We start from the raw sequence: 21,099 nt of genomic DNA, 5'->3' as shown, positions 1-21,099 counted from the left end.
TTTAGATCTGCACCACTATCAACTAGAGCTATAAGATCTGATATATACATTTGATTAGCTATTACTAAGGTAATATTTATATACCATTTTTAAGAGGTAACTTGTTGTAATATTTGCAACAGTGCATTATTATCAATATCATTATCACTGTGTTCACTATGTTGAACTAGAGGATTAAAAGTTTTAGTATCATCTAACCTTGAGAGAATGTATTTATTTTCTTGTTTTAACTCTTTGACTTCTTTTTTCAAGTCTTGTATCTCTTTATTAAGAAATGATAAAGAGATATCTTTAGAAGTTTGGGCCCCTTCTTTTTTGAACTTCAGAAAATCTATAGACATTGTTAATATTTGGACTCTTGTCTTTATTGATAATTTTTTTAATAATTCTTCTTTTAGTTTAGGAGATATATCTTCTGATAAAATTTTTGATAATAATTCACTGTTTGATTTAATCATATTCACTGTTCTGATAAAATTATGGCTTTCCAATAATCAGCCTCTTCATTGCAATTATTAATTGCACATTTACAATTTTCTTCTTCCTCATATTCTGAGGTTGATGATGAATATGATTCATCTTCAGTATCACTGTTAATTAGAATGTCGTATAGCATTCTTTTAAGACATTCGTCTTGTATTTCGTCAATCTTTTTCTTTGTATAACATTTATTGGCGTAGTGCCCAATACGGCCATATTTATCACAATGAATTTTATTTTTCTCTTTTTTCATTTTTTTAGCCCTATCTAGCTTTTCTTTTTCTTTTTCTTTAAAGAATTTTTTCCTTTTCTTTTTAAAGAATTTTTTCTTTTTCCTTTATTAGGAATAACTTCTTTGTCAGCCTTATAAGGTTGATTATAAGCGAATTGTTCGTAAAATTCACCTAATTCTTTACGTTTTGTAAGTCTTTAAGACTTCAATTGATTTTTAAGCTTTAAGTCATTGCATAAAGCTAAGCCTTCTTTAATACAGGTGTTTGACAAATACCCATATGATAGATTGTCGTAGGGAATATATCCCCCATATTTAGCTCGAATTTTATTCCGAACTCTTTCAGAAAATAATATGAGTAGGCCATCTATGAATTTAGCTTTCCAATGTGAGCTATTAGCATCACTTAGAGACATAACTCTGCTTAAATAAGTATCTTTATACCATCTATAATGGGTCAAAGATGGACAACAAAAATTTTGTAATAGTGCTCTTATTCTTTCACCTTCATCAAGATGAGCACCAGTAAAATGGTGAGCTATAGCTAGCATTAAGGTATATACAACATCTTCTCGCTGTATTCCATTTTCAATTTTTGTTGCTCCTAAAATTTCATTACGAGCATCAGCAGAGAGATAATTATCCCACCATCTTTTGAGGATACCAGTAAAGCCACATGTTATAAATAAGTCTATATTTCTTTTATTATTACCATTTTATTTACATATAGTACCATACATCAGCATTCGATGTATAGCGACATTAACTTGGGTGTCGGATAACCCATCTATATTCCATTCGTAGATATGTCTACCATTATAATCTGCCTGTAGAAAGGCATCATTTTCTTCAAATAATACATCTGCTGGAGTAGGTTGTTTATAATAATACCTTTCCAGTCTTTTCTTTGGATAATTTTTTATTTTATTTATTTCTGTAAAGTTATTCTCTACAGCCAGTAATTCAGTTGGAGGATATCTCTAGAATTATCTGATTTATCAGATGAACTATCTTCTTCAGATATATCCAAAGAAGGTGATGCTTCATTAAGCGTATGAATTCTAGCATGAGTTAATTTATTAGCTAGAATATCTATGATTTCAGGTGTTATTTCACTATCTCTTTTAAACCCTTAAATTTCAACTGGAGGTTTAATATTAGTTTGTTCTAATCTTTTAGAAGAACTTTTTGATTTTTCTAACAGTCTTAATGATGGTATAACATCATTAATTTTAGTTAATAATTTTTCTAAAGCTTTTTGATTTTTCTAACAGTCTTAATGATGGTATAACATCATTAATTTTAGTTAATAATTTTTCTAAAGCATCTTCAATTCTTATAAGTTGATCTCCTATTGTTTGAAGATGAATATTAGTGTAATTATTTTGTTTAATGATTCTACATAATTCTCTCATATGATCTTCATTAAGATCATTAGGCTTTATAAAAGCTGCAACCTCTATAGTAGAGGGGTGAACATCTTTTAGTTGTAACGGATCAATTGGGGGATAAGCCGACCTTATAATTTTACCCATAGTGGTTTTCCACTGTTTTAAATGATCTTCCAAAATTCCTATTTGAGTTTCTTGTCTACAGATATACCGTTTTAAAAACCATGGAATAAAAAACTTAAATTCTTGTTTTAATTTAAGTTCCGCATAATATTTATCTACCAAGTTTAACTGGTCTTTTTTAAAAAGTTTTTAAAAAACCATTTTCGAAAATCTTGATGTTTTTCTAGGTAAAATTCTTTATTTTAGAATTTCCCTTTCTAAACTTCCTTTTTCAAAATTCATTATTTCATTCGAAAACTCATCTCCGTATTAGGAGGAGAAACTTTATTCTTATATAAAGGATGAGGAATATTATTATCAGATATATTAATCCATTGAACAGAACTGGTTCTATAAGATTCAGATCGAGACAAAAAATTTCTGGCAGATACTGCCATGTCATATATTCTGACAGTTGTAGATGGATTAAATGTTATTTCTACTTCTCCATCTATAGTTTGAACAATTTGATCAATATCTTGATTAATAATAGGTAATGGTTGCACAACATTAGGTATAACCTAGTTTTCGGGAAAATTTACTTCATCCCATTTTATCTGTCTATTAACAGCAACATTAGAAGATAAAGCATTAGATTCAACCAGAACAGTTTTACCTGGTTTAGAATGATTTTTAGCCTTAGGAGCTAAAGTGTTAAGAACTTTATAATGGATCCTATATATGATAGCAATTATTTCAGATCCAGGAATAAAGTTATAACCATGAGCCTTTATATTAAGACTAATAGATTCGAGTATATTCGGATCAGTTAAAGATAGACTTAAATTAGGGTAAACATTAAAATACACCGGTCCATTACAGAGACTTGTTTCCATAATACCCATTAAAGATTGGGTCCAGTTCAAACATCTTGAGTCTCTAAGGCAGACTAATAAAGATGCGTTTAACCTTGATAGAGTCAATGGTTAAAAAGTGATCTGTATAAGACCTACATGTATGTATTTATACTTATCCATATATGGATTTACATCTGCTTCTCCTAGCAATTGAATGGTCTGTTCTTCCCTATCGACTGTACTAGTCCTTTCTAGGGTTTTAATATTGATTAAAGATTTATAATCTAAAAAACCAATTTTATATATGTCTCTATTAGGGACATCAGGTATTGTCCACTTATTAAGTGATTCTATGTCAGTTTTGTATTAAGTCAACTGAGCATTTTTTACTTTTTTTTCATTCCAGTATAACTGGATTTATGAGCCGAACTACTTTCTATGATATTTGACATAATTTTTTCTTACAGATTTATCTCTTAACTCTTTAACCAGTAAGGATGAAGAACTTCTATTTTTCTTTTTATTCTCTTTGAAACAACCTAGCAGAAGGCTTACACATCTGTTAACGACTTATACTACCCTAAAAGCCATCCCGGCAACAACAGGCTTTACGCTGTGCGACTTAGATGACGTCCCATAAGCATGCAAACTAGGTTCTTAAACAGAGAATGAAAAGAACATATAAAAATTCTACATTCTTACAAGTAAACAATCAAAAGATAATCTGTAAGATCAAATTTAAGCAGACATAAAGTAGTTAAACATGGCTCTGATACCAGAAATTAGCAGAACTAGAAAGTAAACAGAATATCACAATACGTATTCATAACACATAGTATTCACGTAAATACTTTAAATCAACATAAAATAGTTTTCATAAAAAAAATTTGAAATTTTGAGTTATACGCATATACCGTTCTCACTCATTCTAGGGTTTCTTAGCGGACTGTGTACATGAATCCTAGGAAACTCTATTCTAGCTCCATAACTCGACACAGGATGATCCTAAGGATACTGGAACTAGAGCTCTGATACCAACTGTGACGTCCCTGGTTTCACACATGGCTGTAGTTTAAGGTGAATCCGGAGATGTCAAACCTGCCATGCATCCACACTGTGCAATAATAAGTTTCACTAATGACAACAATATCTTCTAGCAGAATCAAAAATAAAATGTAGGTACAAAAAGGCAATAGAATAAAATAACTGTAACTGACATGATATAGGAAAGAGTATCTCATAAATGAAACATGTCTCAAAGAACAAGTCTGGAATACATCTGACATCCTGAAATATATAAATGTATCACGACATAAATCAACTAAGAATATACCAAGGCTCATAGCCTTTACAAAGTGAGGAAAAAAAACTCTAATAACTAAATATAAAGTCAGTCTACTGTGGAGTCTCATCTACTAGCTCATATGACGGTGACTATGCATGAACTCTATCATTATGCAACTCTCCGATGCTCTGAACCGCCTGAAAAAGGAAATAAAAACAAAAGGAACAACAACAAAAGGGTCAGAGCACTAAATCAAGACCACTTTCATCCGCCTCCAAGGGAAGGGCTACTACATGTAGTGGATGCTCTATCTATTAAGCATAGACTACCTAGGAATCCTTTTTCCCCGAAATAAAAGAATAAATAATAAAACTCAAAATGACTGAAACAGAAGCATGTAAGTATAACATCATACTAAACATCAGAGTAAAAGATATGTCTCGTGTTTTAACAAGTGAGTCTCTTTGACGTAAAACTACTCAAGAGTGAGTTATATCACATTTAGTGCCCACCAAACACATTGGGCTATCAAGTCGTATAAGTTATCTTTTCTGTTTCTTCTCATCTAATAGCATCTCCGTGCATAAAAACTATTAAACATTTCAATCCTCTACGCATAACTATGCGAAAATGAAGATATGAGTTCCTTTACTTCTGCGCACACTCATGTGGATACAATAACATAGGTACGCTGACCTCTGTGCACACTCGTGCGGATACCATAACATAGGTTCACTAACCTCTGCGCACACTAGTGCAGATACAATAATATAGATTCACAAATCTCTACGTATACTCTAGTGCGGATACCATAATATAGGTTCACAAACCTTTGTGCACACTAGTACGGATACAGTAATATAATTTCACAAACCTTTGCACACACTCTAGTGCGGATACCATAATATAGGTTCACAAACTTCTGTGCACACTCTAGTGCGGATATAATAATATAGGTTCACAAACCTTTGTGCATACTAGTGCCAATACAATAATATAGGTTCACAAACCTCTGTGTACACTAGTGCAGATACAATAATATAGGTTCACAAACCTCTGCGTACACTAGTGCGGATACAAATTCATAGGAAAAGTGTACTTGAAACAATACTTAACAAAATCCTATTCTAGGGTATCAACACGTGTACTACGATACTATTCATGTATAATTATGATCACATATGTACTATCATGTAACTCGAGCCTTGAGCTCGCATTTCAAATCAAAACAACACAATGTCAAGAAGACTAGCCTTAGTAGTCGACTACTAAGCTTAGTAGTCGACTACACTACATCTACTCAGACTCTGTAAAACATGAATCAATATTAGTAGTCGACTACACTATACACTAGTCGACTACTCTGTAATCAGACAAATTTTGTAAAAATCAAACTGAATATTAGTAGTCGACTACTACTCTTAGTAGTCAACTACTAAGTAGAAACATGCACAGCTCCATGTACATACAGCTCTTAGCAATCATCACGTGTAAATCAGACTTTAATACATTGCAAAACTAGTAATTACAAGTCAAAAGAATCATCTTCATGATTATTTAAACCCTTAATTCAATCATTTAGGTTTAATCTTCTTATTTATCAAGAAATTGACATAAACACTAGTTATCAATTAGATCAACATGAGCACGCTTGCATATTAAGCTTGAAACTTATACAAATTCGTTTATTCATATTCACAGAATCAAGGATATCCTAAACCTATGGGTTTAAATAGATTTAATTAACATGTAAGCTCTTTTATCACAAGTCTAGGGTTTAAGCATGAATATAACATAGAACCCTCAAATAAGGGTCGAACTAAGGTTTAAACATGTTCTAAGCATGATTTAACCATTAAAAACGAAATTAGAAACAACCCAAGTGATCATGATCACGCTTCTATCATAAACAGTAAGAACACCATGTATATCTAATATTTATTTACCGTTAATATCAAAATTTTAATCTTTTTCATATTAGATTAAGATCTAAACATGTAAAACATCGATTTAAATATCTTAAATCATTCATTAACTAAGGGTGCAAGTTCGAATGCAAGTGATCTTGCCTAAAATGTCATGTTAAGCCTCTACACATGCGTGCAAGATCCCTCCTCCGTCAAACGCTGTAAAACCTCACTTCTCCTTTGACAAACACCTTAGAGAAGGGTCAAACTGAGATATAGGGTTTAGGGTTTGAGAGAGGGGGTGGCTGCTGCTAAAAATTTCGTGAAAATCCCTTTACAACTCAGGAAAAATGTGTATATATACTCTTACACATTATCAGGTCGATATAAAACAAAATAGACCAGAACTCAAACCTGACGTTTCCAGGAAAACCCCAACTAGTCGACTACAATATAGTGTAGTCGACTACTCTATATTTCTGTAAATTGTATTCAGTAATTTAGCTGTAACTTTCACATCCAACCTCAAAATGAGGTGATTTAAGATTTGTTGGAAAGCTGTTGAAAATACCTACAACTTTTGTATTTTGAATTTTTCTTGATTCTAATATTATCAGTGTGAAAAACATATACACTCTTAACTGGTTATTTTTCCAGATTTCTTCTTCGTGCATGATTTGTGCATATGCACTCCTATATTCATACATATACATTGAATTGATCTCAAGTCAATTCCTAGCATACTCAAATATCAAAATATGTTATTTATCATATATAACATATTCGTTATTATTTATCACATAATATCCAAATTTTTAGGGTTTTACAGTGTGGCTAGCTAGAGCTAGGTTTCTTCTAGTTATTGTGAAGAGTTAGATTAGACGACTGGTTTTGGGTAGATTCTACAGTACGGTCTTTGAAGCCTACAGAATCGGGGTGTGATTCTAGTAAACTCTGGTCATAGTTAGGACGACCCTTCATGAGAAGGAAGAGTGGACATAGGATTTTACTCTGAACACTATAAAAACTCTCGTGTGTTCTTGTGTTAATTTATTTTTAGTTTTTCATTTATTATATTTCTGATGCTTATTCTAAGTTAGTCAAAAAATTGAAGCAATCCTATTCACCCTCCCTTCTAGACTTGCATCCTATTTCCTACAAGAGGTATCAAAGCCTCATTACCCACATTTAGGTATCACAATCTAGAGTAGAGATGTCAAACTTTACCACTGCTTCAGCCTTTACTGAAGGACATGCCATCAACCGCCCCCTACTTTTTGACGACACTAATTACACTTTTTGGAAAGCACACAAGAAAACTTCTTTATTGTCTATTAACTTTTATATTTGGTAGTGTGTCAAATACGGGAATCATAATCCTACTGAGGAGATAGGAGGAGTTGTTACTGAAATTTCTATAGATAAATGTACTTCTCAAGACAAAAAGATTTTTTTCTTATAATTCAAAAGCTATGAATGCATTATATTGCTCTCTTACTGTTGAAGAATTTAATCGTGTCTCTAATTGTATTACTGTACTGGAAAATTGGAGGGCTCTAAAAGTTACTCATGAGGGAGCTTCACAGGTAAAGGAGGCAAAGCTTATATGCTAGTGTGTAAATATGAAAACTTCAAGATAAATGCCTCAAAGAGCATATAGGAGATGTTCACTCGATTCACTGATATTGTGAACAAGTCTAAAACTTCAGGGAAGGAGTACGACAACACGGAACTATGCAAAAAAAAAACTTTATTCTCTATCTCATGTTTGGGAACCAAAGATAACGGCTATTGACGAACTTTAGAATTTTTCTAATATATCTCTTGATGATCTTGTAAGTAATCTTATCACATATAAAGTCAGATTGAAAGAGAGAAGATGCCTCAGAAAAAGATTCAAAGAAGAAGTAATTAGCCTTAGAGCAAAGAAGGAGAAAATTACTAAAAAGAAATAAAAAATAAAAGAGAAAAATAAAATAAAAGAAAACATTCAAATTGATCTTCATCTCCATCATTATCATCAAACAAAGAGAAGAAAATTTAAAGTAGTGAAAAAATTTTTTTTATTGATTGCAATAAAAAGTTATAATTTTTGGAAAATCTTCTCAATTAAGAGTAACCCTCCTCTCCAAATGGAGTTATAAAATTTTTACACCTCTAACTCCTCACTTTCTACCCCTATTTATAGTAAATATCAATGAATGTGAGCACTTGGATCGAAATTTTATCCAAAAACCTTGAATTTCAGCTATAGATTTGTAACAGACTGACGTTGGCATCGATACAGGCATCGATACCCCCATCGATGCTGCCATCAATGCCCACTATTTCCAAAATCTGACTTCACAGATGGCTTCGTCTCGTCGAGATAGGCGATTTTTATATATTATATGTTAAATTCCGCCTTTCGGATTAAGAGATATCGTCGTTTCTTTACGGTCAACCATCTTGAATATATTTTTTTTCATATTTGATTTTTTTTATTTTCTCCGGCTTCTACAAGCTACACAGCTTGATTTTGGGCTTGGGCTTTTTGGCTCTTGCTTGTGTTCTTCATTTAATTCATGGGTTTTTGTTGAGAGAAGAGATCTTGGGTTTTATTCTTAATTAACCTGCAATTAAAAATAAAAACAATTATTAGTGGTATATTTATTCATGTAAAATAGATAATGAGCGTATAAAATTATAATAAAAATGTGATTATCAAGATCATCGGCTAATCATTTGGGAGCGTCGAAGCTCATAACAAACATGACGATGGTCATTACAATGACGGACCTCGTCTCAAACAACAAAATGTTATTTATCATATATAACATATTCGTTATTATTTATCACATAATATCCAAATTTTTAGGGTTTTACAGTGTGGCTAGCTAGAGCTAGGTTTCTTCTAGTTATTGTGAAGAGTTAGATTAGACGACTGGTTTTGGGTAGATTCTACAGTACGGTCTTTGAAGCCTACAGAATCGGGGTGTGATTCTAGTAAACTCTGGTCATAGTTAGGACGACCCTTCATGAGAAGGAAGAGTGGACATAGGATTTTACTCTGAACACTATAAAAACTCTCGTGTGTTCTTGTGTTAATTTATTTTTAGTTTTTCATTTATTATATTTCTGATGCTTATTCTAAGTTAGTCAAAAAATTGAAGCAATCCTATTCACCCTCCCTTCTAGACTTGCATCCTATTTCCTACAAGAGGTATCAAAGCCTCATTACCCACATTTAGGTATCACAATCTAGAGTAGAGATGTCAAACTTTACCACTGCTTCAGCCTTTACTGAAGGACATGCCATCAACCGCCCCCTACTTTTTGACGACACTAATTACACTTTTTGGAAAGCACACAAGAAAACTTCTTTATTGTCTATTAACTTTTATATTTGGTAGTGTGTCAAATACGGGAATCATAATCCTACTGAGGAGATAGGAGGAGTTGTTACTGAAATTTCTATAGATAAATGTACTTCTCAAGACAAAAAGATTTTTTTCTTATAATTCAAAAGCTATGAATGCATTATATTGCTCTCTTACTGTTGAAGAATTTAATCGTGTCTCTAATTGTATTACTGTACTGGAAAATTGGAGGGCTCTAAAAGTTACTCATGAGGGAGCTTCACAGGTAAAGGAGGCAAAGCTTATATGCTAGTGTGTAAATATGAAAACTTCAAGATAAATGCCTCAAAGAGCATATAGGAGATGTTCACTCGATTCACTGATATTGTGAACAAGTCTAAAACTTCAGGGAAGGAGTACGACAACACGGAACTATGCAAAAAAAAAACTTTATTCTCTATCTCATGTTTGGGAACCAAAGATAACGGCTATTGACGAACTTTAGAATTTTTCTAATATATCTCTTGATGATCTTGTAAGTAATCTTATCACATATAAAGTCAGATTGAAAGAGAGAAGATGCCTCAGAAAAAGATTCAAAGAAGAAGTAATTAGCCTTAGAGCAAAGAAGGAGAAAATTACTAAAAAGAAATAAAAAATAAAAGAGAAAAATAAAATAAAAGAAAACATTCAAATTGATCTTCATCTCCATCATTATCATCAAACAAAGAGAAGAAAATTTAAAGTAGTGAAAAAATTTTTTTTATTGATTGCAATAAAAAGTTATAATTTTTGGAAAATCTTCTCAATTAAGAGTAACCCTCCTCTCCAAATGGAGTTATAAAATTTTTACACCTCTAACTCCTCACTTTCTACCCCTATTTATAGTAAATATCAATGAATGTGAGCACTTGGATCGAAATTTTATCCAAAAACCTTGAATTTCAGCTATAGATTTGTAACAGACTGACGTTGGCATCGATACAGGCATCGATACCCCCATCGATGCTGCCATCAATGCCCACTATTTCCAAAATCTGACTTCACAGATGGCTTCGTCTCGTCGAGATAGGCGATTTTTATATATTATATGTTAAATTCCGCCTTTCGGATTAAGAGATATCGTCGTTTCTTTACGGTCAACCATCTTGAATATATTTTTTTTCATATTTGATTTTTTTTATTTTCTCCGGCTTCTACAAGCTACACAGCTTGATTTTGGGCTTGGGCTTTTTGGCTCTTGCTTGTGTTCTTCATTTAATTCATGGGTTTTTGTTGAGAGAAGAGATCTTGGGTTTTATTCTTAATTAACCTGCAATTAAAAATAAAAACAATTATTAGTGGTATATTTATTCATGTAAAATAGATAATGAGCGTATAAAATTATAATAAAAATGTGATTATCAAGATCATCGGCTAATCATTTGGGAGCGTCGAAGCTCATAACAAACATGACGATGGTCATTACAATGACGGACCTCGTCTCAAACAACAAAGCTTGTCTTTGGAAACATGATTTGAAGCACGTCAATAAAGACGAAGCTCGTCAGTGAAGACGAAGCTCTTCAGCGAAGACGAAGCTTGTCTAATGAACCTCACCACGAAACGATGCACATAATCCACACGAAGTTCGGCTGTAACGGCCACGAGGACCAAGTCAGCCCACGTGGGCTAAATCTAAGGAGTACATTACGCTCCATTAATTAACGTGGGCTAAATCTCAGGAGTTAGTTATGCCCACGACCCCACGATTGTCGCACGTAAATTACATGCTAAAGCTCTTTAAATAGCCGTAAGCAGCTATGACGAGGGGGCTTCGAACTTTTGGACTTTGGATCTTCGGCTATCACGTGAAGAGAGATCGACGTTCATATTCTCGTGATCTATCCAACGTTAGAAGCTTGGTGATCTTGATCTGATCGTCAATAGGAGGCAATCTCGACTTTTAAGCATCGAGAGAAGTATCCTTTCGCTGCCAAGAACCCACGTTAAACAAAAGAGAAGCTGAATTAATCTTCTCTTCCTCTGTAATTGAGAGAGAGCGGTTATAAAAGATTCGTATCGAGCGATCGAATCTTAATTCTTCAATTTAAAGAATTCAACCATAAATTTTTCGACCCTACAGACGATGGCGACCACAGTGGGAGAAGTCATCCTCTCTGAAGAGATGATGGTGGCGCAATAAGACAAGATCACTGTGGGAATGGATGTCGAGACTTTGGTCATCGAGTTTGATCAGTCCAAATATGAGGAGTTCCTATCCTCTCATACCCCTAGCCCCACGAAGGTACGAAAGTGTCGTAGAGTCTCTTACGAGTTACGAGACTTCAGCCCATGTGGCTTCTGATGATTCGACTCGAGTTAGTCTCGAGAAGAAATCTTTGCCTCTAAAGGATGAGGCTCCAAAAACTAGCCGTTAGGCTAAGAGGTGGGTTGTTAAGCAATCTCGTCCAACATTGGTTGTTGCTGTTGAGCAATCTAGCCAAACTTTGGCTACTATGGCGAAGCTGCTTTCCAGACGTGCAAGACAACGTCAACGTCAGAATCGGGCTCACCGTAAGGCTTGAGCCTTGGTCTCGTTGGACAGTTTCCACTATCGACCACGGGACAATATGTCTAAGGCCCATAAGCCTGTTGAAGGTCATTCAGCTAAAGTGCGTCAAAATGACGAACTTCATTCATGCATCCAATGGTACTCAGATAACGGAATTCGTCTTCAACACGAGGCTCGTTTGAAACAACCATTGCAAGCTTGCCCTGCTGTTCGAGCTAGCCAGATTCAAGCTCGTCGAAACAACAAGCCTCGCCTATGCATTCAAAAATGCCCACCTGACGAACCACTTCTTCAACACGAGGCTCGACCAAAACAACTAGTGCACGTTCAACCTGCTAAGACTTGGGCTTGGCAAAATGATGAACCATGGCGAAAAGACGAATCTCACCTTCAACCTCGGACTACCGCTATTACAGAGAAGCATTCGAGGATCCAAGATGAAGTTCGTCCCAAACGGCAAAGCCGTCCATGGAACCAAGTTCGTCTGGTTGACGAACCTCGCATGAAACACGAAGTTCGTCAAAACGTTTGGGCTCATCAATCTCTCACACTTAGAGATTCTTGCTCATGCACTACCAAGTTGCCGGAGCTGACTAGGGGTGGTCCTAGTACTGATCTCTGCGATTATTTGGTTCACAAACGTAGTATGAGCCAAATGCAGTTTCATTGTAACTGTGAGAGGCTCATCTCCCCAGTCCTTTCTCGATGCTAATATGGAAGGCTGGTACCTAAGCCTTCAGTCTTCGAGCGATTGTCCGAACCTTTGACAGTTCCATCGCCTGGAAGAAGACGTTTTTTCCTAGGAAGCATGAACATGTGAAGGTGACGATTAACATGGCTAACAAAGGAAAGCGTAAAACTCTAGCTGACTCTTCTGAGTCCTCCGATCCTAAATACTCTCCAGGACTGGGTGAAATGCTTATGGAAGGGCAAGGTGTTTATCGACACACTCGTACCCATACCGGTGTGGTGATTCCATTGAATTATCGACGATTAGCGGGTATCTCCGATGATGATAATGAAGAGTCTAAAAACTCTGTTATTGTAACTTCCCAGCTATCTAGCACTGACCACAGTGAACAAGCAAATGTTCACATGGTCGGGAATGAAGAGGATATTGCAAAAAAGCTAGAAGAACAGCAAGCGACTATCCTCCAGCAACAAGAATCTATCAGGCGCATGGAAGCAATGATAGAGAAACTCCTCGGGGAGAAAGAAAAGAAAAAGAAGAAAGTCGCCGCCAAAGCCTTAGGGTCAAGGCACCGACAACCTTCACCAAGTACTCGGGAATCTAGTTGTCAAAACCAATATGACACTAATGAAGAAGATGAAGAAGAAAGAATTGTGAAAATTCATTCTAAGTCGTATGAGGCTGAATCCAATCCTTGTACGAAAGTATGGGATCGAAAGTTGGATAATTTCCAAAAGCAACTTGATGCATTGAAGCTTTAGGGAAACTTTAAAATTTTGGGGGTTTGAATGAGATGATGTCCACTATCCTCCGAAGTTCTTGAATTTCTTAGGATATTGAATTTCTTGACAGCCCTAGTGTGAGTCTAAAACAACCTCCTAGTCAATCTAGTCAGTCAAAATCAGACTTGTTAGATCATCTTAGTGTTGTTCAATCTAATCAGACTGATCAGGATAACAACCCTTCTGTTAGTGAGCCTAAGAAACCTACAGTTATTGCTGATGGTCAAAACATAATTATTTATCAAAGGAGACAGGGAAGACAGAAGGAAACAGAGGTTCAGACACAACCTATACCACTTCAAACATCTGAACCCGAGTCCAAGTCTCATGAAACTCATACACAGGCTGAAGATAAAGATTCTTCTAACAGTACAGATTCTAAGAGTGCACAAACTGATGATGATTTGCCTATTGCAATTCGAAAAGGGGTAACAGACTGCAGGAGTAGGCTGTTATATCATGTTAGCAAGTATGTCAGTTATGATGGGCTGTCTCAAGGGTATAGGTCTTTCATTGCAAAAATCTCAGACATGCACATTCCTAATTGTGTGCAAGAAGCATTGTCAGTGGCAGAATGGAAAAAGGCTGTAGAAGAAGAATTGAAAGCCATAGAAAAGAACCAAACCTGGAAACTACATGATTTGCCGAGTGGAAAGAAGCCAGTTGGTTGCAAATGAGTCTTCACTGTGAAAAGCAAAGCTGACGACAGCATTGAGAGGTTTAAAGCAAGATTGGTTGCTAAAGGGTTCACTCAATCATATGACATTGACTATCTGAAAACTTTTGCACTTGTGGCAAAGCTGAATTCTATCCGGGTCCTACTATCTCTAGCAGCAAATCTTGACTGACCTCCCTACCAACTAGATGTCAAGAATACATTTTTGAACGACAATCTAGAAGAAGAGGTGTATATGTAGGGTTCTCCTGGGACTGAAAATGATGCTAATAGAGGAAAGGTGTGCAGGTTGAAGAGATCGTTGTATGGTCTCAAACAATCTCCAAGTGCATGGTTTGAAAATATTCTAAGGTGCTAAAACTAACATGTGTACACTCAAGGACAGGCAGATCACACAATGTTCATAAAACATTCTTCTGCCAGTATTAATAATCTATGTGGATGATATTGTACTCACAGGGGACTATGAAGAGGAAATACCCAGAATTAAAAAGGTTATTACAAAAGAGTTCGAGATCAAAGATCTAGGAAACTTAAAGCACTTCCTTAGGATGGAGATAGCTAGGTCAAAGAAAGGTATTTTTGTCTCACAAAGGAAGTATGTGTTAGACCTACTGAAAGACACTACCATGCTTGACTGCAAACCAGCTGACACACCAATGGACTCTACTACTAAACTTGGGTCAATTCAAGACAATGCTCCTATTGAAAATGGGAGATATCAAAGACTTGTAGGGAAGTTGATCTATCTTTCTCATATAAGACCTGATATTGCCTTCTCGGTGAGTGTTGTAAGTCAGTACATGAATAATCCTACTGAGGAACATATGACATCGGTTCAAAGGATTCTGAGATACCTAAAAATGACACCTGGTAAGGGACTGTTTTTCAAGAAAAATGCAGCGAGATGAGTTGAAGTATACTCAGATGCAAATTGGGCTAGATCTATAACTGATAGAAGATCTACCTCAGGATTGTGTACTTATGTCTGGGGTAATTTAACAACTTGGAGGAGTAAAAAGCAGTCAGTTGTGACGAGTAGTGTTGAGGTCGAGTTTAGAGCCATGGCTCAAGGGATTTGTGAAGGAATATGGCTGAAACGATAGCTAGTTGAGTTAAAGGTTCCTATAGATGGTTCAATCAAGCTACAAAGTGATAACCAATCAGCAAAACAAACATATTGAAAGTGACAAACATTTCATTAAGGAAAACATAGAAGGAGGGATAGTTGAACCTATCTACATCTCATCATCATTACAAAATGCAGACATACTCACCAAGCCAGTTCCTAGAGTTGTATTTGAAGGTTTGTGTAGCAAGCTGGGTATGATAAACATATACAACCCAGCTTGAGGGGGAGTGTTGGAGATATTGATATTGTGACTATTTTCTAGGGATCCTAATTGTTGTAATTATGGTGTATATTTAGATTTCCTATTTTTAGATGATTTGGTATTAATTTCCTTCTTTAAGAAGGAAACAAATTCCTTAGATTAAGCAGATTGATATTGCCTAACGTGTATATATATTAGGACTGTTTTGTACAGTGAAAAGGAATGTGAATAAAATCCTAAAATTCACAGTTGACACCAAAACAGATTGCACTAGCAGTAGAGGAAAACACTTAGATCGCTGGAGAGTGAAAAAGTCATAGTCAAAATGGCATATAAAAACTGCATGATAGAAAATCTGGAAGCTCGCATTCAAATGCAAAAGAGTATCCTAGTTCTTTTCTGTTAATGGTTTTAATTTAGACCGACTTGCTGACTGCATGCTCACCAACTTTGCAATAGTATGATAAATAACATGTTGTTCATATGTGCATGAGGATTTAACTACCTAATTGCTACATAGCAGAATAAAGAAAAAGGCCCCCAAAAAAATGACAGAGCAATTTACCTTCCAGATGAATGTAGGAAACTAAAGCCCTTCTCAAAAGACCTTAGCTCCTGCACCGAAAATTGCTTCCCAATTGAAAGAACTGTTCTAATCCTGAATGGTTTCTCAAAATTAAGAAAAACTAAAACAAAACAATAGCAAAACAACCTATAAATTAGAAACAAACGCTTACGAAAGTAGCACCAGATAAGCTTACATTCCCTAATAGTCCTCGCAATGCCAAGAACACATCACAAGAAACAATAACTCCACAAACTGGTTATGAGGAAAACCGCTACATGACATATTCATCCTGATTTAAACGAATACTATATACGTCACAAATATCATTTGAAAAACTTCTAGAAACAAAAAAAACATAGATCTGATACGTTTAAAAACGAACACTTAAATAATATCAGGTCATGGAATTAAATTTGTAGCAATGTTAACACGCAGGGATTAAAATAAGGAAGTAAGGTAGCATATCATTAAGGAAAAGAGTGAGCTGTATGCAAATACAACTTTTCTTCCTTCCCAAAATGTCATGGCCAAATATAAATCTATAAAGACACCTGACAGCCACATCTTTATAGAAAAACATATTCCCAAGATAAATACTATAGACAGGATAGCTAAAAAAACAAGGTAGAATATTTTTACCAAAATGAAAAACTCAGCCGACGTAAGAGAAAAGAGTAACCTAAACTGTTTGTAGAGGTTTGCTTGATATGAGACCACAAGTTCTAAGTAGACCACAAACTACAAAAACAGTGGAGAGTGAAGATCTATCTATGTTATTATTCAGAAAAGAAACGCAAGAATTAAAGAAAACTTAAAATAACATTAGAGAGAAGCAGTTAATAAGTCTGACTATTGATGCACACTAACTCAATAGTCTTGCACACTCTTGCACACTCATACAGTAGAAAGAAGCAATAAGAAGAAATGACCGACTTACCATGTTCAATAGTAAGAATAATAAACACTTTATATACATTTATAGTAAAGAACAATAAGTTGACTACTAAGGTAAACTATTCTTCAGTGCTTTATGAACAAAGAACATTGAAAATCGAGAGCATTTATCTTGCTTAATTTAGAACCCTATTAAAGAATATTAAATGAAAGACATTAAATACACAGAAGTCAAATAAACATATCACCACCAAATAGACAGAAGTCACTAAACACCACAGCAGATTGCGGATTGTCCCCAAGACAGAAGGTCTTACTAGATCCTCTTTATTATTACAGAACATAGATGTCACTTTTACGGCCATACAAGATTGTTCACATGAACACAAGGTTTACTTATCATGGCATTTTGCGGATTGTCCCCAAGATATCCATAATGGGTCCTCACCTGAGCAAATAAGTCATATTCAATGTCATACTGATATATTTTGTTCCTAGAGTTGAAAATCAGTACCTTGCCATCATGCAGAGAAGCAGTCAGCATAAAGCCTATTTTCCACCCATGGGTCCAAAAATACCTCAGAAGCTTCGTATTACATATGGAGTGTTTCTTCATCCACACTTGCCCTTCATAATCTTGTAAAACCCAAGCATCAATCTTAATCCTATCAAAGTTGAACAAGGCTAATTTTCCTCCAAAATCGATGAGACAACAAATCTGCGTGGTAAAATTTGGGGGTTTTATTCTTCGAAACTCCTCTTTCACTACATCCATGGACATGATATGATGCTTTGAAGGATTGAATACACCATTAAATGGATGCATATTGGAATGCCAATCGACCCAGAATAAGATTTGACCAATTCTAAATGTATTATATTTGTGATCAATGATCGCACCAGAATGCATAGGCAGAGGAACATCGACTCGCCTCCAAGACTGATTTGGCAATCCAATGGTGATTACCTCACATATGAGCTTACCCGTAAGATCTAGAAGCAAGTGCACCACCTTGTACAACTTGGAAGAGGCATCAAAGACAATACTGTAAAGGCAGTCCCAATATGCACCTTCCGGTCCAGCTAAGGGTTTGGGGAGCATGTGCCATTTCTTTATTGCTGGATTGGCTACAACAATGCCTTCAGTGCTAGAATCAATAATGCGCAAGAGGAGAAGGCCATTGCAGCAGGCAAGAATCATACAACCATGGGGGACTCCCAACTTAAAAGTTTTCGAGACAGGTGAGGCGGTTACGGCTACCACGATTGATTTGGAGAGATAGGAATTTTGATTCGGGGTAGCGGTTGAAGACAAAGAAAAGAAGGTGGGCAGAAGCGAGAGAAGCTTGGGTTTGGGCAAAATGAAGATTATCAATGAGTTGGAGAGAAGAGCGGCTAAGAGAGCGCAGGAGTAGAAGGAATTGGGCAGGGAGATGACTAAAGATTCCAAAAAAGATTACCTCTCGTGGAAGGATGGGGAGAGCGGCAGTTGTCTTCTTCAGTGAACTCCTTTTCTTCCTCTCAATGTCATTCCCTTTCACAAATTTCTCTTTAGGAATTCTGTTGGTCATTTTTTCCCCTCGAGAATGGTAACCCTAGAAGTAGAGATTTAGAGGAAAGAGACTAAATAGAACCTTGGATTCCTTCTGTCCTTTTGTAGACATGTGAGGTGAAGCGGCGTTACAAAAGATGCAGTGAACATCAATTCAAAAAAGCTTCAGCCAAATTGCTATAGGCTATGTAGCGAACAGTTATCCATTGTCCAGAGATCCTTGGCCAAATCGTCAGACTTTTCGGATAAGCTACGAGAATCTAAATAATAGTATTAAAAGGAAGGGGGATGATGCCAAAAGAGGAAGGTACACCTTTTTAGGTTCTGGAGTTGCAAGGAATTGTTTCCATGTTCTCTCTACGAACTAGTCTATCTCCTCTTTGCTGTGAATTGCCCGGTATACCTTATGTGGCTTTTGATCACATATGCATATTCAAACTTCTCGATCTTAAAGACTGCTGGTAAAAAATGTATTGTGATGACAACACTGTCGATGCTTTATTTAGTTAGGACATCATGAGACAAAGCTCATAATCAACTTTGATATGCGGTTCACTCCTACAAATTGATGTCTTGATGCATCAATCCACACACAATCACATTGATCAAATGTTAGCCCTTAACAAAATTTGATAGGTGACAATTTACTAGACATAGGGCTTGCTTTTATAAAGCCTCTTTGAAGGACTAATTTTCAGTTTCCAAATTTGCTCCAAAGGGACACAAATGGTGAGTCACACATTCTAAGGGATTAGTATCAAATATCAAGTTTATTATGGGAAAACTGTCAGCACCAAGCAAATCATTAACATATTACGTCCTAAAATTCACATTACCATGCACTTGTATCAATTTATTAATTTCTGAAGAACTAGTATCAAATATCAAGTTTATTATGGGAAAAGTGTTTATAAGGTAACACCTTAGATTCAATCTAAGCTAGCGCCTTCAAAACTATATTATGTGCTATCAAATTACTCCATCCATTCTGTTCATTTTGATTTATATGTTTTGGATTGTATACAAATAAAAAATTAGGCATATTGGGTTGTAGTTAATCATACATCAAGTGATTGTGAAATTAACGGTTTTACGGCAACATAACTAAATATACAATGAAAAATATGTGCTAGAAGTATTTAATCATCATGATTTTTATTTTATAGATGTTTTGAGACATTTAGATCACAATGAGTGGAGCGGATCATCAATGAGAATAGCCTAATTCATGAATCAAGAGGCACTACCTTAGATTGGATCTAAGGTGTCACCTTATGAACACTTTTTCCATATTTAAACTTATTAGGATATTAAATATCCTTTCAGTTATAGTAATTTTATGTTTTATTCACTCTTCACAAGTCAATATGCTCTATAAATTCCTAATGTTACAGGGTTGCTTCGAGGAACATGATCTTTTTTGAGAGAGGTATATGTGCCAACTAGAACTGATAAGCACCACCTAGTATTTAGAGCTTAAGCCCCCACCCCCTCTCTTTCCTGATACACACAAAGACAAAGACCAAATAAACTGACCGATGAGAAAAAGTTTGATATCTAAACTCCTAAAATGATAAATGTTTTCAGACTATATAGTTACAACTTGCGTAATAATTGATCCCCCCTCCCTCTAGCAAACTACATCCTAAAAATTCACGTTGTGAGGACTTTTATCGAACTATTTATTTCTGAATGACTAACATCAAAGCTTGTTAGGATATTAAATATGCTTTCAGCTATAGTAAATTTATGCTTTACTCACTCTTCACAAATTAGTATACTCTATAAATTCCGAATGTTACATCGTTGCTTCAAGGAATAAGGACACGATTACCTGCGACTCCATAACCTAAAAGTTTTTTTTATCATGAACGATATACATTCATCCTCTTTCTGATGAGGACATCCAGACGCATGCACGAGATTTTTGTCGAGTTTATCGGCGCAGGAGGAGCCGTGTTTCAGCACTGTGGTTTTGATTTTTAGTTGTAATAGTAATTTGAATTTTAAAATTTTAAAATTTAACTTTGATTTGGTAGCTAATCAGTTTTAGTAACTGATTAATTGTGATTGATTATGAGAGATTTGAGTGATTATGAGAGATTAGAGGGATTTAGGAAATCTCCTAATTCTGTATTTTTTCTTCTATGTAAACGCTCTTGTAATCAAAATGAATTATTGAAGATTTGAATAAAAATTGTTTACCTGATTTGCTGAATGGTGCAAAACCTCACGGTCAAGGGTGTGAAACCCTACCCGCCACTGCCGCCTCCGCCTCCTCCTCCAGCAGTCGCCCAACCCCGTCCTCCTCCTCCATAGCCAAACACCCCTTCCCCTGCTCCCCTTCAATTTTGATCTGCCCCATCGACAACTCCCTGTTTTCCTCCATCTAACACCCCCCATCTCCTCCTCCACTCCTAAATAACCACCGTCCTAAAACCCTAACCCTCGCCCTC

The 21,099-nt window shown here is 35.5% G+C and overlaps 1 protein-coding gene across 1 annotated transcript in view; it reads right to left on the bottom strand.

Annotated features, from left to right (window-relative positions):
• LOC109825736 (adenylate kinase, chloroplastic-like) overlaps positions 4,501 to 21,099 on the bottom strand; it is a 30,983-nt gene continuing 14,384 nt past the window's right edge. The window contains exon 8 of the mRNA XM_020392620.1: positions 4,501 to 4,544. Within this exon, the coding sequence (XP_020248209.1) occupies positions 4,516 to 4,544 (29 nt within the window). The 3' untranslated portion in view covers positions 4,501 to 4,515. The remainder of the gene's footprint in view (positions 4,545 to 21,099) is intronic.

The sequence above is a fragment of the Asparagus officinalis genome, chromosome 10, assembly GCF_001876935.1.
Source record: "Asparagus officinalis chromosome 10, Aspof.V1, whole genome shotgun sequence".
Taxonomy (NCBI): domain Eukaryota; kingdom Viridiplantae; phylum Streptophyta; class Magnoliopsida; order Asparagales; family Asparagaceae; genus Asparagus; species Asparagus officinalis.
This window is presented reverse-complemented; position numbering and strand designations above follow the sequence as displayed.